The 25,772-nt window shown below is 36.8% G+C and overlaps 1 protein-coding gene across 1 annotated transcript in view; it reads right to left on the bottom strand.

Annotated features, from left to right (window-relative positions):
- MALRD1 (MAM and LDL receptor class A domain containing 1) overlaps positions 1-24,840 on the bottom strand; it is a 772,911-nt gene extending 748,071 nt beyond the window's left edge. The window contains 2 exon segments of the mRNA XM_045462674.1: positions 4,796-4,936; positions 24,500-24,840. Coding sequence (XP_045318630.1) covers positions 4,796-4,936; positions 24,500-24,677 — 319 coding nt within the window. The 5' untranslated portion in view covers positions 24,678-24,840.
- Positions 24,841-25,772: the final 932 nt, after the last annotated feature.

The following is a 25,772-nucleotide window of genomic DNA, read 5'->3' as shown; positions in this document are numbered from 1 at the left end:
AGAAATACATTATGGTTCCTAGTGCCCTTCACAAAGGGCAGCATGGAACAATTTAGATATGCTGATGTGAGAACACCCAACGATAAACAGAACGCTTATACAGAAAAACCTACAAGTTGAGATCTCAGGAGGCTTTAAAGATAAACCAAAGTGGCATATTTTTATGAGAACAGAAACTTGGAGGAAGGGATCAGAACAAGGTAGATTCCTTCGGGCTTTGGCCTGAGGTTAGGCTGCAGTGGTAGCTGGAGTGTGAGGCTAAATTTCTTTTTTTTTTTTTTAATTTTTTTAAATGTTTGTTTATTTTTGAGAGTGAGAGAGAGACAGAGTGTGAGAGGGGGAGGGGCAGAGAGAGAGGGAGACATAGAATCAGAAGCAGGCTCCAGGCTCTGAGCTGTCAGCACAGAGCTCAACGCAGGGCTTGAACTCAAGGACCGCGAGATTGTGACCTGAGCTGAAGTTGGACAGCCAACCGACTGAGCCACCCAGGCGCCCTGCAGCTAAAATCCTGATAGAAAGACTGTTCTCTTCTTGGCCAGAAGAATCAACCAAAGGAAGCTAGGACAGCCAGGTCCGCAATGAACAAAGGGAAGAATTCTGGGAAGATGAGAGCCAGAAAAAGAGGTAGCCTGTGTTCTATGAATAAACTACCCAAATCTCTGGCTAAAATTAAAACATGCATGTGCAGGGAAGGTGTACTTCTAGTAAAGGTTAAAAGAACTGAATTGATATTTGAACTGCTGCGCACAACAAACAAAACATCTTCAATTGGAGGCTAAGCAAATTAACCAGCCACTTAAACTAAATTAGAAACACCTTAGAGAAAGATCTGGCAGTTCTCGTAAAACTGAACATACATCGACACAGCATTTCACTTCTATGTATTTACCCAAGAGATTTAACAACAGAAAGACACAAAGACTTATATAGAAATGTTTATAGCAGTTTTCTTCATCATATTTCAAAACAGGAAAAAACCATACATGTCCTTCAATGGGAGAATGGATGAATAAATTCATATAATTGCATACTGCCTAGCAATAAAAAAGGAAAGAACTCATGATACATGATACATGCTACAACATGGATGAATCTGAAGCATTAGGCTAAGTGAAGAAAACTTTGAACAAAGTGTGTATACTCTATGAGTTGATTTATATGAAGTTCCAGAACAGGCAAGACAAACCCACGGCAGAAGAAATTAAAACGGTGATTATCTTGGAAGTGGAGGATGGGAGCAAAGGTTGACTAGGAAGGTATAGGAGGGAACTCTGGCATGACGATAAGGCGCTACATTTTGTGAGGTGCTTAGGTTGCACAGGTGAGTGCCTTTGTCAGAACTTATCAAATAGTACACTTATGATTGGTGTTTGCATATAATGTAAATACGACCTCAAAATTAAAAAAAAAACTGTAATGAATATTGAATTCTAGCACAGGGCAAACACACTTTTTCTTAAAGTGCCAAATAGTTTAGGCTTTGTGGACCATATGGTCTCTGTCACAACCACTCAACTCCAGAGTTGTAGCACAAAAGCAGCCACAGGCACTTTGTAAATGAGTAGGAGGGCCTGGGTTGTGATAAAACTTTCTTCTGGGGTGTCTGGGTGTCTCAGTCAGTTGAGCTACTGATTCTTGGTTTCGGCGCAAGTCATGATTTCACAGTTAGTGAGTTTGAGCCCCGAGTCGGGCTCCATGCTGACGGTGCAGAGCCTGCTTGGGATTCTCTCTCTCTCTCTCTCCCTCTCACAATAAATACATAAACTTTAAGAAAAAGGCTATAAAAAACCCACTTTATTTACAAAAACAGGAAAATCACCCACAGGCCATGTTTTGTTGACCCCTGTGTCTAGATACTCGTATACTTGGGGCAAAGTGATTCCTGCAACTTCTTTGGAATGCATTGAAAATATGATGGATTGATAAATGGAGAAATGGATTGGCAGATGGATAGATATTTGATAAAACAAATACAGTAATTTTAGATGTATAACCTAAATTGTGGGTATATGGCTATTTATAGTAAAGTTTTCTGGAAACTTTTCATATGCTAGAAATAACTGTAATAAACTGGGATAGGGGCCATACAAATAAAAAATAAGTGGACATATAGACCCTGCTTATAGCTTACTAGGCAAAATAGAGTTAATATGGCCATGAATTAAGAAACACAGTGTAAACAAAACTTTCAAAGCTATTATATGCTACCCAGCAATCCCATATGATCAAAAAACTGCCCAGCAATGGGTCATTGCAGGTGTGGCCATAGAGAACAGGGACACTGGCTGGCTCAGTCAGTTAAGCGACCAACTTTGGCTCAGGTCATGATCTCACCATTCATGAGTTTGAGCCCCGAATCAGGTTCTGTGCTGACAGCTCAGAGCCTGGAGCCTGCTTCGGATTCTGTGTGTGTGTGTGTGTGTGTGTGTGTGTGTGTCTCATAAATAAATAAACATAAAAAAAAAAAACAACCTCATGTATCACCCTTAATATCACCTGAAGTTTAGAATTATTTAAAACTCTATATTCTGATAAGTTCCAAGAAAAACTCATATTAATTCTTTTTTTTAATTAAAGTTTTAACACTGTTGAAAAGATGTATTTGAATTTTTGTAGTGATACCATTTCATCTAAATGCGATGCTATATACTTTTTAAAATCAATATTATGTTTTAATCACTGTGCCCTGAGCTTTAGTAGACTTCAAATATTGACACAGTGATGTTTTTAATGTTCTGATAGATTTTCAAACTTAGCTCTGAAAACTTCTCAAGGCATTGATTACATGATGAAAAAGATTATTTTGGAGCACTACCAAATTATTTCAAGAGTAAATTAATCAAAAATTTTATTAATACTCATGAAATAAGGATTCTTGAATGAGGTCAAGATTCCAATAAGATTATTTTTCTATAAACATTTTCAAAAGCTAATATCTAAAGGCAGAACATTTGCTTATTTAAAATTATATGTAGACAGTACTCATATTTTAGCATTTAATTGTAGTTACAAAAGATGCATCACTATTATTAAAATCATCAGCCTTCAATAACTTTGCCAGGCAATATTTTGCCGCTTTTTCCTATGAGGCTTTTCTTATGATTATTCCCACTTTACAGACAAGGAAATTGAGACTATACAACTAGCAGTTTGACAGGCAGGGTTCAAACCCATCTAGTCTGACTCCAGAGCTCTGAACTCAGACCAAGTGATCTCACTACAATGGTGTCTGTCTATATAACATCACAATTTTGATGTGAATTGCCCCCATTTTATCTCTTGACTATCAAAAAAATCAGCATGAGAGAAGAGTAGGAAGAAAAACAAAGAAAAAGGGAGGAAATGGAGGAGGGAAGGAAAGAGGGAAGCCGGAAGCAGAATGACAGAGATCCTGGTTGTCTAACTCCAAGATAAGGAGGCCCAAAAGAAGAAAAGAACAAGAGCCATAGGCAACAAAAAGATAAAATACCAGATATTCTGTCCAGGAAGAAGACTAGGATAAGTAAATGTATGCTGTGAAAAGTTTTAAGTAAAAGAAAGAAGCAGCAGGGAGATTCTAAAGGAGAGAGACACAGAATCAAACAACTGGCAAGGTATTGCAATGGCTAAAAATTGGGAACCAGATTCAATATCATCACCATCTAACATAACTGAATACATAATAAAAATGTTATATATTGCAGTGAGTCATTGCTCCTCTTTGTGAAGTTGGTCCCTTGTTTGAATAAAATTGGCTTATTCCTAACAATTGTTAGCAGTTATTTTTGAAAAAGTATTTTTGCCAAACAAAATAACAAAGCCAAGCAAAGTAACAAACTCCAGTTCACTTACATCGAAGTTAAAGTCAGGAACACCAAAGTTATTCAGAAATGTACTAAATAGCAACTTTTTTTGAATACCAGATGTTTTATGGCAAGTTTTACCAACAACATCCCATTTAGCTCTACCTACAGACTAAGTATCATTGTTCCCCTCCTCAGAACACAGAGAAAAACACAGCTTAAAAAAGTAAATTGCTCAAGATCATATAGCTTGTAAATGATGGAGCCAGGATTCTAATTCCACATGTATAAGTATTCGTGGAATTGTATGTAAACATTTGTAAACATACGTAAACGTTTCCAAGGAATTAATGCCTAATACCCAAAGATTGGCTTGCTTTAAATTATCTCTAGGGAAATACTCACATTTAAAATTTGATTGTGTTTATTTGAGAAAAGCATCACTTTTACACAAAAATCACCAGCCTTCAATTAGTTATGCCAGGCAATATACGACCTCTTTTCATATCAAGTATAAGCCCATCAGATGAGGAAAGGCATACAGTTGATTTTTGTTCACTAAAATATCTTAATCACCTGGTACAAAATGGCGAATGAATGTGAGGTTGGTTAGTTACCAAATAAAGAAATGAATAATGTCTGGCCCCGGAGCCACCTCAAGGGCTACTGAGCAGCCCATGAGAGCTGAAATCAGCATAGCCAAAAGCAAAATAATATGATTAATTAATCTATGTAGCATTATCACATTAAATTTTACATTTTCCATGAAGAGTCAAAATAGCTAGAAAATCCCAAGGATTATTTAGATAGACCTTTAGGACCCCAGGAACCCAATTTTGAGAATCCAATGTGATATTTTATATAAGAAATATCTTGAAAGTGGTTAAAGAATGCATAAAGTTAGACATTATAATAATTGATAAATACAATCACCCAATAATTGCTATATAAATAATGAACCACTTGACAAAAAAAAAAAAAAAAAGAAAAAAGAAAGAAATTCGAAGATTTACCAGACATATTACCACTGTGATCATAAAATGGAAGTGAGTGACCGGCCATCCCATTTCTCTTTGTCCAACCAGGTTGCAGACTCCGATCTTGTGTCATACTACAGAGCCCATTCTCAAAATCACATCTTTCATAATTGGAGCCTAATTGAAAGAGGAAAAAAATTAGCTTTCAGAACCCCATTTGGCTTAAGAAATCAGACAATAACAGAAAAAAGAAAAAAGCTTAGCTGCAAACGGCAAATGTAGATTCACATAAGGACTATTTTCCCCATTTTAAGTCTACTTTATTAATGTAGAGCTTTTTCTGCAGATGGCATTCCAATAAATCACCACACACAGAAGCCCGTGTGGTCAAACAGAAAGAAGGCCACTTAGGGTCAGAGGACTGAGGACCTAAGCTCGGTTTTGTCTCCTATTACCCGAGTGCTTTAGCTAAACCACTTAACCACAGCAAGCCCTTTTCTTCCCTTGTAAGATTAGAATAATGACATCCTGCCCTCTCTCGCTCAAATGATTGCTATGGGAATCTAATGACATAATTCATATAAAATACAACTCTTAGAACCATAAAATATGAGGAATTATGATTGTTATATCTTCAACTCCACCTTGATATTCCCCAGGCATATCAGAATTTCAGGAGTGGGCAGACCAAATCACCCAGGACTGAAACTCAAAGATCCATAGCTGTGATGCACTCCTGGAACTAAACAGAGCACCTTCCTGTTACATATCATTGTTCTTGGAATTCTTGGTGCTTTTATCACAACAAAGGTGGTTTCTGGCCCTTTTTGTATTTGTCCTGAGTTTAAGTGATCCAAGAGGCTTGGTAGAAGCTGAAGGGTTTGGATATTTGGTTGTTCACAATAACAATCAGGTAGGGCTTTATTTCATTATCCAACATCTGCAAAGATCCCTCTCTAAAAAATAGATTATCTCAACCACAAATAGCCCCTGCTGGACTATACTTCTCAGCAACTGTGGAGATTTTCCTTTGACAAGTTTGTTCTTGCCCTGACTGGTTGCATTAGCCACTGTGGGAATAGATATGCTGGTTAATAGTTAGGCTGTGCTTGGCAACCCAGTCACGAAATCATAATTTGACTTAAGCTCCTTTTGGGCAAAATATTATATAATAATAATAGATCTGGTGCGTGTTCTTGAGATCATACAGGAGCACTGAAAGCTGATTTAGAAATATCACTTAATGACATTACGTAAACGTGCTTTCTTACCGGTGGTCTATTTCATTTATTTTACGCCTAGATCCCTTATTTTGAAAAATTTCATGGTCCAGCTATATTCTGTAATAACAGGAATCTTAATAGCTACAATTTATCAAGGTAGTTTGTTCTGTGCTAGGCATTCTATTTGCAGTAGTTTATTTATTCCTAACATCAACCTTATGAAGGAGGCATTTTCTTCGATTTTAAAAAGTGAGGAAACTTGGGCCATGTGTCGTTACAAGGCATAAAGTAGCTCGCCCAAGACAGAATAGCTAGTGAGCGCTGGCACTAACATTAGAACCCAGGTCTTTCTGACCTCAGAACATGAGTTCTTAAAGCTCATCTTCTGAGGCCTAATTATTAGTCCGCTGTTCTATTTTTATCAAAAGCCTACAAAGTTCTATGAGAATTTCTAGTCGGCCTGAGGGAACCAGTATTTCCAGACAGAATTGATGTCATCCCATCCAAAAGCTAAGAAATTTGATTAGTCTATGAATCATACCATGGCTAAATTTACAATTGCCATAAGGCCTTTGAAATATTTAAAATTACCGGAATACGCCAATTGTTACCTCATGGACCTCTCGTAACCCAGAGAATCTGATTGAACAAAAAAGGAACTAAACTATATAATTATTTGTATAAATGTGTGTGTGTCATTCAATGAACTATGCATGTATCTGCATTAGTATATTTTCAAGTTTCCTGTAGTTCCCAGCAATTTTTACAACAATCTATTTGTGATTCTAAAGTATTCTAAACTGTTTTTATCACCAGGTTTCAGCAATTGTGTGTATAAAATGTACATACATTCTCACGTAAGTGTCAGACATTTTTTAAATACCAAGAAATTACTTTGCATTACAATTACTTCGTTGACGTCTATTTGCAATGTCTTTTGTTCTTTTTAACACACAAAGATTATGATAATAATTTCTGGAAGTGTTAAAACTAGAAAAATAGCAAAATAGAACATTTTTCCTTTGGAATAGTCTCAACAGGGATTCTTTTTGTTATAAAATAAATCTAATGAGCACACATTTTCAAGTAATTCTTATAAAAATCATGAACTTCTAATAACCACTGGATTATTCAAAAATTGCATCCGAAAATTTTCTATTTATTTTCCCCCAACAGAGAATTGTATATTTTAAACCGTTTGAACAATGTTTCTTGAATTGTAGCTGATTTGCCTGTTTATTCCATAGGCCACACATCTACATTCAAGTCTGAAACTATTTGTTAAAATCTGCCTACATAGAGATTTTTGCCTCCACAGCCATCACTAAATGGTGTTGAGTAAGGCCACAGTTGGACAGGATATGGAACAATAGCGAGCAGTGTGCAAGAACTTATCAGTAGAATCCATGTTCCTGGGCTTTTTGAGTGCGTGGAACTCATCATTTTTCCAATTTTGTGATCTCAAAGGTCAGACATGCTGTAGTCAAAGAAGGAGGGTGTCTCCATGTTGTGATCTGAGGGTGCTTAGAAGGCCCAATAATCCCCTGAATTGTCTTCCACAGCGCCAGACTCACGTTAAAAATTCGCTTAAGTGTTCCTCATAGATTCAATCACTGACACCATCACAGGAAGAAAAGTATTAACTTATATTCCTCAGTGATAGTTGACGTAGGGCACTTTTCTGAGAAAATGTGGAGGAACAAAATAAACTTTTAACAGTGGTAATGGTGAAGAAATTGGTACAGACTTCAGGATTGGGTATATCATCACAATATAAAGTTCTTAGAAGGCAGAAAATATAAGAATTAGGAAAAATCTAGAAAGGGAGAGGTAGAAGATACCAAAAGCAAGCCACTCATTTCACAGTTTTGCTTGGGCCTATATTAATAGTGCACACCTCTCTTCCTCCTAAAAGATCTACGAGGCACAATTGTAGTCTTAATGATGAGTCCTGCTCTTTTCTGAAAAAGTGTGGCCAAATACACAACACAAAATGTACCTTTTAACCATTTTCAAGTGTACTGGTCCATGGTACTAAATACATTCACATTGCTAAGCAACCATTGCCACCATCCAACCCCAGTCTTTTTTTTTTTCCAGCTGAAACTCCATACCCATTAAACACTAACTTCCCATTATCTCCTTCCTGACTCCACCACTCTACTGGCACCCACCATTCTTCTCTGTCACTATGGATTTGACTGCTTTTTAAGTACCTCATGTAAGTGGAATCATACAGTATTTGTCCATTTGTGACTTGCTTATTTCACTTAGTATTATGTCCTCAAGTTTCATCCGTGTTGTAGCAGATGTCAGAATTTGTTTTCTTTTTGAGACTGAATAATATTTCAATGGGTAAACATTGTGTTTACCCATTCATCTTCTAAATGGACGTTGGGTCGCTTCCACCTTTTTACTGCTGGGAGTAAGGCTGCTTATGAACACTGGTGTACAGATACCTGTTGGAGTTCCTGCTGTCATGTTTTTGGGTATATCTCCAGAAGTAGTATTGTTGTATCATGTAATAATTCTGCTTTTAATTATCTGCCATTTCGCAGAAAAGCTAAAAGATTTTGCATTCCCACCACATTGCACAAGTGTTCCAATAGTCTCAACATCTTTGCCAACACTTGTTATTTCCTGGGGGTTTGTTTGCTTATAATAGCCATTCTAACGGGTATGAACTGATAATCTCATTTTTACTTTGATTTGCTTTTCCCTAGTGACCAGTGATGTTGAACTTTTCATGTGCTTACTCACATTTGTATATTGTCTTTGGAGAAATATCTGTTCAAATCTGTGTTCACTTTTAAATGAGGTTGTTTGGGGGGGCCTTGATGGCTCAGTCGGTTAAGCGTCTGACTACAGCTCAGGTCATGATCTCACAGTTCGTGGGTTTGAGCCCTGAGATGGGGTCTGTGCTGACAGCTCAGAGCCTGGAGCCTGCTTCAGATTCTGTGTCTCCCTCTCTCTCTGCCCCTCCCCTCCTCGCACTCTGTCTCTCTCTCTCAAGAATAAATAAACATTAAAAAATTAAATCAGGTTGTTTGTAGTTGTTGTGAGAGTTCTTTATGTATCCTGCATATCAACTTCATATCAGATATATGACTTGCAAATATTTTTTTTTCTGATTCCATGGATTGCCTGTCATTCTGCTGGTGTCCTTGGATACACAAAAGTTTTTCATTTTGATGAACTCTAATTTATCCAGTTTTTTTTTTGGTACCTATGATTTTGGTGTCATATCCAAGAAATCATTGCCAAATCCAATATTGTGAAGCTTTTCCCATGTTTTCTTCTAAGAGTTTTATACTTACAGTTCTTACATTTAGATTTTCAACCCATTTTGAGTTAATTTTGTATACAGTGTAAGGTAGGGACCCAATTTTAATTTTTTTTTTTTGCATGGAGATATACAGTTTTTACAACACTATTATTTCAAACGGCTGTTCTTTCTCTACTGAATGGTCTTGGCTCCCTTGTCAAAAATCATTTGAGCACATATGAAAGCTTATTTATGGGCTCACTATTCTATTCCATTGGCTTATGTGTCTGTCTTTATGCCAACACTACACTCTTATAACTACTGTAGCTTTGTAACAAGTTTTGACATTCAGGAAGTATAAGGGCCATAGCTTGTTTTTTTTTTTTCAAAATCGTTTTGGTCATTTGGGGTCCCCTGAGATTCCATATGCGTTCGAGAATGGATTTTACTATTTCCACAAAAAATATTCTCTGGATTTTGATAGGAATTACACCGAATCTGTACATCACTTTGGATGATACTGACATCTAAAAAAATATTGATTCTTCCAATCTGTGAACATGAGATGTCTTTCCATTTATTTGTTTCTTCTTTAATTTCTTTCATCAATAATTTTTAGTTTTCTACGCACATGTCTTTTGCCTCCTTGGTTATGTTTTATTTTGTAGAGGAAGAAGAAATGCATTTTTGTTGAAGTATCATTTACATACAATATTATATGAGTTTCAGGTGTACAACATAGTGATTCAATATGTATACACCTTGCAAAATGATCACCACAAAAGTCTAGTTGCCATCTGTCACTGTACAAAAATTTTACAAATTGTTTTACATATTCTCTATGCTATACATTACATCCCCATGTCTTCTTTATTTTATAACTGGAAGACTGTACCTTTTAATCCCCTTCACATATTTTCATCTATCTCCTCATCCCTCTCCCCTCTGGCAACCATCCGTTTGTTGTCTATATCTATGAGTCTGTTTCTGTTCTATTCTGTTTAGTCACTTGTTTTGCCCTTTAGACTCCACATATAAGTAAAATCATACGGCATTTGTCTTTCTCTGCCTAACATATTTCACTTAGCATAATACCATTTAGGTCTATCCATGTCATCACAAATGGCAAGATTTCATTCTTTTTTATGGCTAAGTAATATTTCATTATATACCACATCTTTTTATCCATTCATCTATTGCTTGCTACAAGTGGCTTCCATATCTCGGCTATTTTAAATTATGCTATGATGAACATAGCAGTGCATATATATTTTCAAATTAGTGTTTTCACTTTCTTCAGATAACTACCTAGAAATGGAATTTGGGGATCTCATGATAGTTCTATTTTTAGCTTTTTGAGGAACTTCCACACTGTTTTCCACAGTGACCATACCAATTTACATTCTCACCAACAGTGCAGAAGGATTCCCTTTTCTACACATCCTCACCAACATTTGTTACTTATTGTCTTTTGATAATGGCCATTCTGACAGGTGTGAGACAGTGTCTCCTCGTTTTGATTAGCATTTCCCTGACAATTAGTGATGTTGAGCTTCTTTTCATGTACCTGTTGGCCAAATCTATGTCTTGTTTGGAAAAATGTCCATTCAGAACCTCTGCCCATTTCTTTAAAAAAAAATTTTTAATGTTTATTTCATTTTTGAGAGAGACAGAGAGACAGAGCGTGGGCAGGGGAAGGGCAGAGAGAGAGAAGAAGACACAGAATCTGAAGCAGGCTCCAGGCTCCGAGCTGTCAGCAGAGGCCAACATGGGGCTCAAACCTGCGAACCGTGGGATCATGACCTGAGGCAAAGTTGGACACTTAATGGACTGAGCCACCCAGGCACCTCTGCCCATTTCTTAACTGAAATGTTTTTGTTTCTTGATATTGTGTTGTATGAATTCTTCATATATTTTGAATGTTAACTCCATATCAGATATATCATTTGAGAATACCTTCCCCCATTCAGAGGTTGTCCTTTCATTATGTTGATGGCTTCCTTCACTGTGCAAAAGCTTTTTAGTTTGATGTCAACCCATTTGTTTATTTTTGTTTTTGTTGTCCTTGCCGGAGGAGACAGATCAAAAAAATATATATATATATAAGACATGTCTAAGATCTTACTGCCTATGTTTTCTTCCAGGAGTTTTATGGTTATGGGTCTTACAATTAAACGTTTAATCCATTTTTAGTTCATTTGCTTATATGGTGTAAGAGAGTGGTCCATTTTCATTATTTTGCATGCTGCAACCCAATTTTCCCAACACCATCTATTGAAGATATCTTTTCTTCATTGTATATAGATGTCTTTTTTTATATACATTAAGTGACCATATACGTGTACATTTCTTTCTGGGCGCTCTATTCTGTTCCAATGATTTATGTGTCTGATTTGTGTGTGTGTGTGTGTGTGTGTGTGTGTGTGTGTGTGTGTGTTCATGAGCACCATTGTGCTTTGATTGTAATAGGAGTGTAGTATAGTTTAAAATCTGGGAGCATGATACCTCCAGCTTTGTTCTTCTTTCTCAAGACTGCTTTGGCTATTTGGGTTTTTCTATGGCTCCCCACAAATTTTAGGATTATTTGTTCTAGTCCTGTAAAAAAAACTGCCATTGATATTTTGATACGGATTGCATTGAATCTGTAAATTGTTTTAGGTAGTATGGACATTTTAACAACGTTAATTCTTCTAATCCATGAGTATAATATATCATTCTACTTATTTGTGTCACCTTCAATTTCTTCATCAATGTTTGTGGTTTCAGAGAAGGTCTTCCAACATCTTGGATAAAGTTATTGATCTAAGATTTTATTCTTTTTGATGCAATTATAAATTGCACCGTTTTCTTAATTTCTCTTTCTGATAGTCTGCCATTAGTTTGTAGAAACTAATTTCTGTATATTAATTTTGTATCCTACAATTTTATGAATTCAATTAGTAGGTATAATAGTTCCTTTGGTGGAGTCTTTATGATTTTCTATATGCAGCATCATGTCATGTGCAAAGAGTAACAATCTTAGTTCTTGGATGCCTTGTATTTCTTTTTCTTGCCTAATTGCTATGGCTAGCACTTCCAGCACTATTCTGAATAAAAGTGGCAAGAGTGGGCATCTTTTTCTTAGAGGAAAAGCTTTCCTGCTTTTAGAAGAAAAGTTTTCAGTTTTTCCCCATTGAGTATGATGTTAGTATGGGTTCATCACATACAGCCTTTACTATGTTGACATACAATCCCGCTATAACCATTTGGTTAAGAGTTTTTATCATAAATGGATGTTGAATTTTGCCAAGTGCTTTTTTTTTCATCTATTGAGGTCGTTCCGAAGTATTTTATTCCATTTGATGCTACTGTAAATGGAATTGTTTTCTTAATCTCTTTTTCAGATTGGTCATTGTTAGTATATAGAAACACAACTGGTTTTTGTGTATTGATTTTGTATCCTGCAATTTTGCTAAATTTATTTGTTCTAACAGGTTTTTTTAAAAATAACTTTTGAGTTATCTACATTAAGATCACATTTTCTGTGAAGAGATGATTTTACTTGTTCATTTCCAATTTTAATACTTTTCTTGTCTAAATGCTCTGACTGGGACTTTCAGTAGTACACTGATAGAAGTGATGAAAGATGGCATCTTTGCTTTGTTCCAGGTCTTAGAGGAAATGCTTTCAGTCTTTCAACATTGAGTATGATGTTAGCTGTGGGTTTCTCATATATAAACTTTGTGTTGAGGTAATTTCCTTCTATTCCAAGTTTGTTAAGTGTCTTTAACTCCTTCCCTGTTTGAGCAAAGCTCTGTATTACATAGCCAAAAAATTTTACATGCCACTTATGTTACTATTTAGAGAATTATTTCCTTCATGTAGATAACATATTAAAACATTTTCCAAAAAAATTATCTCCCTCACTCTCATTTAACATAAAAATCAATGGCCAGTTCCTACAAGGGATGAGAGGAATCTAAGATCTTCCAACTAAATAAAAGTAAAATTTAATTATTCTGAAAAGTAAATTTCAGTGAGTTTGCTCTTATTTGGCCTCATAAATTGAAAATATTAATTAATCTTTACAAGGAAATATTTATCTTTCACACTGAATTAATTTTAATATTTTCATTGAGACAGAAACAGGAAAAATCCTAACTCACAAAGGTACACGATGGCAAATGGAATTAGCACTTTCAGAGCTCACACCAGAATTATCCAATATTATTTTGGTTAGATTCTTGTCATATAATCACCTTTATTCTCAAGTCATTGAGACTGTCTTTGATAAGAATTGAGTCATGGATAGTATCAAGACAATGAGAAAAGGATACCCAAACCATGTTTAAACTTTAACATTGTTTCAGGATTAGTAAACTTCAAAGAAGTTCAAAGGAATGTTTGTAAGTGTCTGGTGATTTCTGTAGAAATATTGACAGGGCATGGCATTAACTCCGGGCTACAGCAGTATTCACTAGAGTATTATAAATGTTGCATAGCTGTTTACATATAATTTTCTATTCCACAGTAGTAGCTTAGCCAAAGCATATTATGGCTTTTCAGTAATATCTATAATGGTGAATACAGGGACTCTAATAGAAAGTTATATCATCTTATGTGAAGGAACTTTGCATGACATAAACTAATTTGGGAACAAATAAACTCCTGTCATGTTTTTTTCCTTCCCTAAATAGGTTTTCAATTTCTTTCAAAATAAGCAAAATTTTTCTTCTAAATCCAACCAAGCATTTCAAGAGCTATGCATTCACTTGAAAGTCACAATTATTTCTGGGTAGTAAAGAACATTATATTTTATTCCCATCTTTTATGGAAACTTATTTAAAAAGTTGTGATTCAAGGTTATTGCCTTCATAAATTTGGTAACTTTAAAAACAGAATGCAAAGCTTTTCTCAGGATTCCTAGCCAAGCCTTTAGTGTCAACATGCACGTGTAGAAATGGTGTTTTTTGACAGAGAAGTTACGTAGGATGACAAGAATTGCAGGAGTTCTGACTATGTATATATTTTGGCTTCAGAAGATATTTTGCTTGTAGAAAAAACAGGCTTCTATTTGGTGTCACCAGGTGTCTTTGAAAACTTTTAAGGGAACTGGGACACCTGGGTGGCTCGGTTGGTTGGGTGTCCGACTTCAGCTCAGGCCATGATCTCATGGTACATGAGTTTGAGTCTTCTGTCAGGCTCTGTGTTGACAGCTCAGAGCCGGGAGCTTGCTTCTGATTCTGTGTCTCCCTCTTTCACTCTGCACCTCCCCCACTCATGCTCTGTCTCTCTCCATCTTTCAAAAATGAACAAACGTTAAAAAAAAAAAAGACAATTTTTAAGGGAACTCATAAACCAAATGCCTTTCTTGGACAAAGTCAATTTGCACACTTGGGTTTGCAGAACAAGCAGGGACTGCATTCTGAGACCGAGTAGTTTCATCCAATTCCACGATGAAAGAAAACACTGCAGCAGATAAATCCAACCAGTTAGCAAACCAGTAATTAGCCAGTCTTTCTAATATTTATGGACTCTATGTGCCAATCAGTCTTCTAGGAAATGGGGTGAGTGAGGCAAATTTCCTGTCCTTATGAAGTTAATATTTTACTTTTCCATGACCTCCTTCAAAATATTAATGAAACTGTCAGCAGCTCTGGAAGGCTCACACCCATGTTGGCAAAGACTGGAGCCTTCGAAGATTTGGGGTGCTTTCGTAAAGGTCTTATGAATCTAAAACCTACAACCCTCTTGGGTCATCTTAAGGACTAGATTTCTAGAATGAGGACCTGTTCCCTTCTGAAACCAAATCAGAATATTGTATCTTAACCCCACTCCCCCACACCAAAAATGAGTATTTCTCTGGGCTTACCTAAAAATTCAGACACAAATTCCAACCTTTGGAATGTGAAGATAATTCTTCATAGTCTCACTGTTTGCTCCCCAGTGGAGCCCGATGCTGTGACTGTGTATTTTGGTGAATTCCACAGATATGCCTGTGATGCCCAGGCAGAAGAAAAATTGAAAAAGCAGTAAATTGGAATATATAAAATAACAGTTTCAGTATATCAAAAGTGTTACAAATAAAATGAAAGAGGAACAATGCTTTCAATGTATTTGACAAATAGTTCTCTTTCAGGTAAATACATCAAATGAAAGATGTGGTCTCTCATGGAAATATGGGTAAAAGTTGAAAAGGCAACTCACAAAACTTTCAGAAAGGGAAACAACCACATATGATGAAGTGATCAACTTCACTGGCAATCATAAGTCACAGTTGAGTTTTGAGGGAAAAAAGAGATAGGAGAAAGAGACTAAAGGAATTCTGGTCAGCATCATGTCACCTACATGTCTAATATGACTTTCACTTCTATAATAAGCACAATAGAGCAGCTAACAGAAAGCTATTTATTAATTGTAAAATGCCATTTTATTTTCATTTTAAAAACAATAGATGCTATTTTAGAAAAGTTGAAATATAAATATGCATAAAAAAGTCACTAATAAGTCCAACACATAGCCATTATTCTGTCTAGTACTTTTTAAAGTTTATTTATTTATTTTTGAGAGAGAGAGAGAGAGAGAGAGAAAGAGAGAGGGGGAGAGAGACAGTGAGAGCAGAGACGGGGGAGAGAGAGAATCCCAAGCAGTTTCCACAGTGTCTGTGCAGAACTGTACCGGGGGCTCAATCTCACAAACTGTGAGATCATAACCTGAACTGAAATCAAGAATCAAATGCTATTTGACAAAATTCAGCATCCTTTCTTAATAAAAATCCTTGAGAAAGTCGGGATAGAAGGAACATAACTAAACATCATAAAAGCCATTTATGAAAAGCCCACAGCTAATATCATCCTCAATGGGGAAAAACTGAGAGCTTTCCCCTGAGATCAGGAATACGACAGGGATGTCCACTCTCACCGCTGTTGTTTAACACAGTGTTGGAAGTGCTAGCATCAGCAATCAGACAACAAAAGGAAATCAAAGGCATCAAAATGGGCAAAGATGAAGTCAAGCGTTCGCTTTTTGCAGATGACGTGATATTATACACGGAAAATCCGATAGATTCCACCAAAAGTCTGCTAGAACTGATACACGAATTCAGCAAAGTCGCAGGATACAAAATCAATGTACAGAAATCAGTTGCATTCTTATACATTAATAATGAAGCAACAGAAAGACAACTAAAGAAAATGATCCCATTCACAATTGCACCAAGAAGCATAAAATACCTAGGAATAAATCTAACCAAAGATGTAAAAGATCTGTATGCTGAAAACTATAGAAAGCTTATGAAGGATGTTGAAGAAGATATAAAGAAATGGAAAAACATTCTGTGCTCATGGGTTGGAAGAATAAATATTGTTAAAATGTCAATACTACCTAAAGCTATCTACACATTCAATGCAATCCCAATTAAACTTGCACCAGCATTCTTCTCAAAGCTAGAACAAGCAATCCTAAAATTCATATGGAACCACAAAAGGCCCCGAATAGCCAAAGTAATTTTGAAGAAGAAGACCAAAGCAGGAGGCATCACAATCCCAGACTTTAGCCTCTACTACAAAGCTGTCATCATCAAGACAGCATGGTATTGGCACAAAAACAGACACATAGATCAATGGAATAGAATAGAAACCCAGAACTATACCCACAAACGTATGGCCAACTCATCTTTGACAAAGCAGGAAAGAATATCCAATGGAAAAAAAGACAGTCTCTTTAACAAATGGTGCTGGGAGAACTGGACAGCAACATGCAGAAGATTGAAACTAGATCACTTTCTCACACCATTCACAAAAATAAACTCAAAATGGATAAAGGACCTGAATGTGAGACAGGAAACCATCAAAACCCTAGAGGAGAAAGCAGGAAAAGACCTCTCTGACCTCAGCTGTAGCAATTTCTTACTCGACACATCCCCAAAGGCAAGGGAATTAAAAATGAACTGTTGGGACCTCATGAAGATAAAAAGCTTCTGCACAGCAAAGGAAACAATCAACAAAACTAAAAGGCAACCAACGGAATGGGAAAAGATATTTGCAAATGACATATCGGACAAAGGGGTAGTATCCAAAATCTATAAAGAGCTCACAAAACTCCACACCCAAAAAACAAATAACCCAGTGAAGAAATGGGCAGAAAACATGAATAGACACTTCTCTAAAGAAGACATCTGGATGGCCAACAGGCACATGAAAAGATGTTCAATGTCGCTCCTCATCAGGGAAATACAAATCAAAACCACACTCAGATATCATTTCATGCCAGTCAGAGTGGCCAAAATGAACCAATCAGGAGACTACAGATGCTGTAGAGGATGTGGAGAAACGGGAACCCTCTTGCACTGTTGGTGGGAATGCAAACTGGTGCAGCCGCTCTGGAAAGCAGTGTGGAGGTTCCTCAAAAAATTAAAAATAGACCTACCCTATGACCCAGCAATAGCACTGCTAGGAATTTACCCAAGGGATACAGGAGTATTGATGCAGAGGGGCACTTGTACCCCAATGTTTATAGCAGCACTCTCAACAATAGCCAAATTGTGGAAACAGCCTAAATGTCCATCAACTGATGAATGGATAAAGAAATTGTAGTTTATATACACAATGGAGTACTACGTGGCAATGGGAAAGAATGAAATCTGGCCTTTTGTAGCAACGTGGATGGAACTGGAGAGTGTGATGCTAAGTGAAATAAGCCATACAGAGAAAGACAGATACCATATGTGTTCACTCTTATGTGGATCCTGAGAAACTTAACAGAAACCCATGGGGGAGGGGAAGGAAAAAAAAAAGAGGTTAGAGTGGGAGAGAGCCAAAGCATAAGAGACTCTTAAAAACTGAGAACAAACTGAGGGCTGATGGGGGGTGGGAGGGAGGGGAGGGGAGGTAATGGGCATTGAAGAGGGCATCTTTTGGGATGAGCACTGCGTGTTGTATGGAAACCAATCTGACAATAAATTTCATATATTAAAAACAAAAATAAATAAATAAATAAATAAATAAATAAATAAATAAATAAATAGAATCAAATGCTAAACTGACTGTCCCACCCAGGTGCGCCTATCCTATCTAATATTTTATAGGCAATGCCATACTATATTTTTAAGTGTATGTGTTAATCAGTCAGGTAATTTTTCCTTTGACAATATATCATGAGCTTTTCCCCATTTTTAAGTAGCATTGAAAATTAATAGATGGCGCGCAGATGTCCAAAGTACGGATGTATCCTAACTTCTTTAAGCATTAACCTAATATTATGAAATTACATTATATCCAATTTCCAGCATTTTTTTTAGATGTATGTTTATCTTTGAGAGAGAGAGGGAGAGAGAGCGCACACGCGTTCAAACGGAGGAGGGGCAGAGAGCAAGAGAACCCGGAGAATTTGAAGCATGCTCCTCACTGTCAGCACAAAGCCCAACTTGGGGTTCCAACCCACAGACCATGAGATCGTGACTTCATCTGAAGTCAAATGCTCAACCACTGGGCCATCCGGGTGCCCCACCCACCATCTTAAATAATGCTGTGATGACACCTTTGACATGAACTCTTTCTAAATGCTTTCTTGGAATGAATTCCTATATGTGAAATCACTAGTCAAAGGGTATGAACACTTTAAACATCTTATTCATATTTCAAAGACACTACAAAAATGTAAGACTTTGTACTACTCCTGCCGACAGTATATAAAAATTCTCACGTTCTCATACCCTTCACAAACATGGACATTCCTTTTTGTAATTTATGTTTAATTAATTTTTAAAATATTGGGAGCTTTTGGTTTTCGACTGTGACATATGATTGACAGTGAAGTTGATCATAGGTGGTTGTTTCCCTTTCTGTAAGTTTTACAAGTTGCCTTTTCAGGACTTTTACCCATATTTCTATCAGAGAATGCATCTTTCATTTGACATATTTACCTGGAAGAGAACTATTTGTCAAATACATTGAAAACATTGTTCTTCTTTCATTTTATTTACAATGCTTTTGATACACTGAAATAGTTATTTTACATTTTATATATTCTGATTTACTGATTTTTGTACTTTCTTCTTTACATGTAAAGCATAAAAAGGCCCTTCTTCATCCGAATATTTATACAATGTCAATATTCAACAAATATATTTTGAGGATTTATTATACTTCAAAGCAAAAGAGAAACTTTTCCTGACTTCAAAACTTACCATCAAGAACAATAAAGACTATGGCTTTACTTGTCACATTTAACACTTTACCTTTTGGAAGTCTTGATATGTGGAGTAAATAAGAAATTTATTCCATGAAATTGCCTCATATTCATTTGTTGCATATAAAAACACAGTCAGTGTTGTATGGTGGTTAGAGTTAAGCGTTCTAGAATCAGACAATTGGCTGTGAATGTCAGTCCTTCCACTGAATAACTCTGTGTCCTTTGGCACTTTAGTTTACTTTACCTGAGCCTTATTTTATAAAGCTGTAAGTTGGGACCTATGATAGTTCCTACTATCTTGGTGTTTGGTGAAGATTAAATGAGATACTCTATGGAAATTTCTTAACAGTGCTTGGCTTATAAGAAGTACTATAAACTGACTTGGAATGCCACCATTATTTTTTAATACATTATAGATATATTTCTTAATGTTTCTTATATATAGGAAAGCTGAATATTTCTAGTGATCAGATTCTTTTCTAAACATGAACTGCCACAATGTTGGGGTAGTTTACATGATACCTATTGCAAACCTACTGATAAAAGTTATTCCCTGTTGTTAATCAAATTCTTCTCCCCCTTTCTAGCTATTCTCACTCATTTTTCTGGATGACCTTGCCAAGTCCCTTTGATCAGATTCCAAAATGTATCCTGGTTATACTCTGTATTAGAATTTAACTAGATTGATTTCATGAACATTAAAATGTATCTATTTACACTGTTGAAACACCATATTAAGAAAACAATCTTATCATGAGTCTTCCATACACCAGTAATTTTTTATAATTTTCTTCAGCTAGGCTCTATAGATTTATTATTAGATTTCTCACATATATAATTTTGTTGTGCTATGGACTGAATATTTGTATCCCTTCAAAATTCATGGGTTGAGGGGCACCTGGGTGACTCAGTCGGTCAAGCATCTGACCTGATTTCAGTTCAGGTCATGATCTCGCTATTCCTGAGATCGAGCCCCACATAGGGCTCTGTGCTCAAAGCACAGAACCTGCTTGGAATTCTGTCCCCTCTCTCTGCCTCCCCACCCCTGCTCACATTCTCTCTTTCTCTCTCTCAAAATAAACAAAGTACAAAATTCATATGTTGAATCCCTAATCCCCAGTGTTATGGTATTCGGAGGTGGAGCCTTTAGGAGATGATTGGGTCACAACTATGGAGTCTTCATAATGGGATTAGTGCCTTTACAGAAAAGGAAAAGAAGCCAAAGTTCTCCCCCCCCACGCCCCCCCCCCCAGGTGAGGACACTGAAAAACAGCTCTCTGCAAACCAGGAGAAGTGCCTTGATCGGATATGAAATCTGCCAGCCTTTGATCTTAGACTTCTCAGCCTCTAGAACTCTAAGAATTAAATGTGCTTTTTGTTTAGGCCACCCAGTTTATGGTATTTGTTATAGAAGCTCAAACTAAGACATTTTGCTTAGGATTTTTAGTTGTTTCAGGAAAATACGCATCAAACATTTTGCATACAATGCAGTAGTAACTTAAACATTGTAGGTGAAATCTCACATTTCACTCTATTAATGCTTTAACTTCAAGTATTTCAATGAACCAATTCCTTTTTCAGGTAGTTGACATGTCACTCAATTGAGGAAGCAATGTTTATACTTAACATCATCTGATTAAACCCTGTCACCTCTCGGATTCTGAGAACGCACCTCTAAGGTAATCTTTACCTATTTCACATAAAAAATTAGATTTATAAAAAGTAAGTACCTTTTGAAAAAAACTCTTGTTTCTAAATTGAAAAAGTGTGCAAAAGAAATAAAGTAAAACCTCAAAACCTTGTGATGTATCCCATCAAATCAAAGTCTAAAAATAGACACCAATTCCCTATAAAAAATACTAGACCAAATGGGAAGTTCTTAAGTATGACATGGAGGTAGGAGAAAAAAATGCCAGATTAACGGTATATGTTTTTCTTTTGAGTCACAATCAATTTACCTCTGAAAGTGAATATATAACAGTGAATTTTAATATTGACTTCTGGTATGCAAAAGTAATTATCTAAGAATATTTTCTGACAACACTTCAGTGGTGAGGAGCCGTTGCATGGGATATATCTCCACACTGTATCAACAGTTTATAATCTTCTGGTTGACTTGGATCTGAATGGTAGCAATATAAGCAAGACTACTATCTTTATCTCCAAGTAAAAATACAAGAGTAAAGCCTTTGTACTCAAATAATTTTGAGAAATTGCTAGGAGAGAAGCTAGACTCTCTCTATACTTGATATGATTCTGATATTAAAATAAACATACAAATCAAAGAGAATGAGGGAAAATGGGCAATGGGGGTCAGCAAGGAAGCAGACAATGCAGTGCTTGGAACATGATTTTAAAACAAAATACCCAGGGGCCACCTGCGTGGCTCATTCAGTTGAATGTCTGACTCTCGCTTTTGGCTCAGGTCATGATTGCATGGTTTTGTTTGTGAGTTCGAGCCCCACGTTGGGCTCTGTGCTGATGGTGCAGAGCCTGCTTGAGACTCACTCTCCCTCTCTCTGTCTCTCTGCCCCTCCCTGAGACTCTCTTTCCCTTTCTCTCTTTCTCTCTCTCTTTCAAAACAAATAAATTTTTAAAAATTTTTAAAAATGAAACAAGATACCCAGTACTACAGCATTTATTTCCTTGACTCAGGATGTCAATAAATTATAATGAAGAAGAACTCTTGTCAACACTAGAGCCAAACAGTTGTTATACCTAAAAATTATTTTTCTTGATCACTATATATTAAGTGCTTGATATAAATAGAATTTATTTCATTGTGAAGATTCAGTCTTTCTAAATAAACCTCATATCTTAAAAAAATAATTGTGGGGGCGCCTGGGTGGCGCAGTCGGTTGGGCGTCCGACTTCAGCCAGGTCACGATCTCGCGGTCTGTGAGTTTGAGCCCCGCGTCAGGCTCTGGGCTGATGGCTCAGAGCCTGGAGCCTGTTTCCGATTCTGTGTCTCCCTCTCTCTCTGCCCCTCCCCCGTTCATGCTCTGTCTCTCTCTGTCCCAAAAATAAATAAACGTTGAGAAAAAAAAAATAATAATTGTGAGTCAAACCAACAGGTTCAAGTACTCTGAAAAAAGAGACCCATCATGTAAAATAAGAAAATTCTCAAAAACCTATTAATAGGATCAGTTGCATCTGAAATTCAACTATGCCAATTTCATTAAGGAAAGTCAACATAGTAATCTATTTCTTTAAAGGTCACACCATTTGGAGGCTAAAAAGGGGCTCAGACTGATTTTTTTTTTCAAAAAGTAGCTATTTTACCATCATTATAAAGTTAGCTTTAAAAAAAATATCTCATCCATAAGTTTCGCATCACAAAATTTTAGGGGAAAAATTGGCCATCATTATTCCTTCACAGTATTTCCCCCCTACTGTGGTGTACAAAAGGAACTCACACTTCAAAGCGATTCTTGATTTTATCTACAGGTTATGGTCCACATTTGAAATAAAATACCAAAGTGGAAACTTCTCAGAAATGAAAATGAAAAGCGAAACGCCAAAAGGTGATCTCCTAATGTAACGCTGAAAATGAAATCTGTTTATTCGACAGATCTGTTCCTTCATTTTCCCCCACAGCCGTGAGTTACTAGAATTTTTCATGCAGTCAAGACCTTTAGCACTCAGCTGCTTCCTCCTTCTTTCACATTAACCTTTCCTGAAGCAGGCCCGTGCATGTTATCACAGCAAGCGTGCTAAAGGAAGCTGCGTAGAGATTAATAGCGGAAGGGACTTTGCACTTGTCAAACCAGCCAAGTTGTTCCTCTTTGCTGCTCACCAAAGAGCAGGGAGGGCTTTCCTAGGCAGGTCAGAGACGGACAGTACACCCACATTCAGCCTCTCTGGGTAAATTGGACACATATAAATGAACCCCTGTCTTCGGCTGCATTTTGTATTTAATAGTCACTAACAGCACCATCGGTGTCCCAAACTATGGGAGGCAGATCAATAGCTCGTTTTCTTCTGCAGAGAAGAAATTTTTCACTATTCACTGTTCTTGTTCTAAGATCATAACAACTGAATATGTAACTGGAGGACAACAATAGCAAAACTGAATACATAGAAACTTGCTTTAGCAGAAGAAAATGAACAATTCTATAAACATGGATTCACATAGCATCCGAAAAAAAAAAAAAAGCACAAGGTGCTCTAAAATACTAGAATTAGTGCCTCCAGGTAATTGACTCAATAGTTACTCTGAACCAACAGTGAACCAATTTAACTTGCTGAAAATGTGGTTTGCAGAGGGTGAGCGTATTGTAAGAAAAGCACGAGTTCCACTGATAAAATGCAATATTCCTTCAAGATGTCACATTACAAGGGAAACTAGAGAAACATACACATCTTCGCCCATGTCTTTCCTTGGTGAACAGGTTCCTTTTTCATACTAGACCAGTAAGCAATGGAGCATCTTCCCACTGCTGAGAGTCAATTTCTCTTCCTTTACAACCATTTGTAATGAGAAGGAGGTACAAGATCACACAATTAGCACATGGTTTATGCGGGATCCAAATCTAGGTCCTGACTCGCAAGCTGGTGCTGTTTCCTGTGCCCCAGAATCAAAGGATACAAGCCAGAGTTGTGCTGTTGTGTGCAAATCCGTACCAACTCACTTGGAGCTAGTGTCCTATGAGCAAAAATAAAATCTACTCATCCAACCTAAAATTCATTTTGAACATTTCCATATTGAATCTCAGTTTAAGCTCATCATTTCCATCACAGCATTTTTAAGCTTCAGTAATGAGCTTCTTTTGAATTTTGCTTCCCTAATACATTAAAAGTTATATTACTGCTTATCACTTTTTTTATAATCCGTAAAAACTGGTTTAAAATACATTCCCTCCAGCTAGAATCTTAGCAATTGTATATTGTTTAAGTAGAGTCATTTTGATGTATGAACCCATCTCTGTATTAAAAAGTATATTTTAGTTTCTGATTTACACTAGAGGCGTGTCAGTGACGTCCATACGGGCCAGGTATCTAGCCGAATCTCCCTGGACTGCCCATCAGCCCCTGGTTTGAAGGTAGAACTGAAACTGGAGAAAGGAGAAGAATGACACTTACATTGCTGTTCATCGCTCTTGTCCCCACACTGATCTGTAAAGTCACACACGTTGTCAGGAGGCAAGGACAACCCATTGCTACACTGAAAGGCTTCGGTTTCTTGCTGAACCCACGGAGAGACGAACACACAAGAAATCCAAAGGAAACAAAAAGCTTCATTCCTTGGGAATGCTACCATTTCGGCCAAGCAGAAGAGCAGCACTGGATAGGTCTCTGGGAGATCAGGCAGTTGTAGTGGGTGAATCCATAATCAGAAACATCGTTTCTCTTTTCCCTACTCTTTCTTTTCCAGATTTGCCTCTTACCAGCGATTGGGTAACTATTGGTAACTGCCTGCAACTCTAACAAGTGACTCCCAACGCAGTTCATTTACTCTTTCAGAGGCGTGTCTTTAGAAAATATTTAACCTGAGCAATTGCACCATTTCTGTATCTAGCTAAACATGGATATTTATTGCCCTGTGTATGTCCTATTTAAACAATGTCAGCCTTTATGACCATGCTATCTCCCGAAAGAAAATTTTAAGAACCAAAGGGCAGGCACATAAATGGTGTGGGGCTACAATAAAGTTATAAGTCACATAGCGATGTGCTATATTAATTCCTATGCCTCTTTAATTGCATTCATGTAATTTAGAACATCGTTGTGGTTGCTAAAACTTATTAAAATATTTCAGGCCTGATTATTAGCATCTCTCTGTGAGCATGAAATGCAGATCCTTAGTTATTAGACAGAAACCCTGTACTGCTTGTTTGGATGAATTGAGAACCATAGGATTTTAAAAGCTGGAGGGACATTGGAAGTCATTGCTTTAGATATCACACAACTTGGGCGCCCAAAGACGTTAAGGGTATTTATGGGGAAATACAGTAACTTGGTGTTAGAAACTAGAAGGCAAGTTTCCGACGGCCGAGGGCAGTATTCTTGGTTGTCTAGCACCCTGATCCTCTTGTCAGCTCATCTTAATTTGCTGCACAACCAAAACATGATTGCAGAATGCATATTCACAACGAACAGTATTCTGAAGTTTGGGACACACTGATGTATGCATAATAAAATTCCATGAAGCTGAATAATCATAGAAATCATATGAAGTTGAATATTCAAAATGTCCCTTTACATTTGATTTCTTTTTTTTTTTTTTAATTTTTTTTTCAACGTTTATTTATTTTTGGGACAGAGAGAGACAGAGCATGAACGGGGGAGGGGCAGAGAGAGAGGGAGACACAGAATCGGAAACAGGCTCCAGGCTCTGAGCCATCAGCCCAGAGCC

Source organism: Leopardus geoffroyi, chromosome B4, assembly GCF_018350155.1.
Source record: "Leopardus geoffroyi isolate Oge1 chromosome B4, O.geoffroyi_Oge1_pat1.0, whole genome shotgun sequence".
NCBI lineage: Eukaryota > Metazoa > Chordata > Mammalia > Carnivora > Felidae > Leopardus > Leopardus geoffroyi.
The sequence above is the reverse complement of the archived record's forward strand: the minus strand, read 5'-3'. Positions and strand labels throughout refer to the sequence as shown.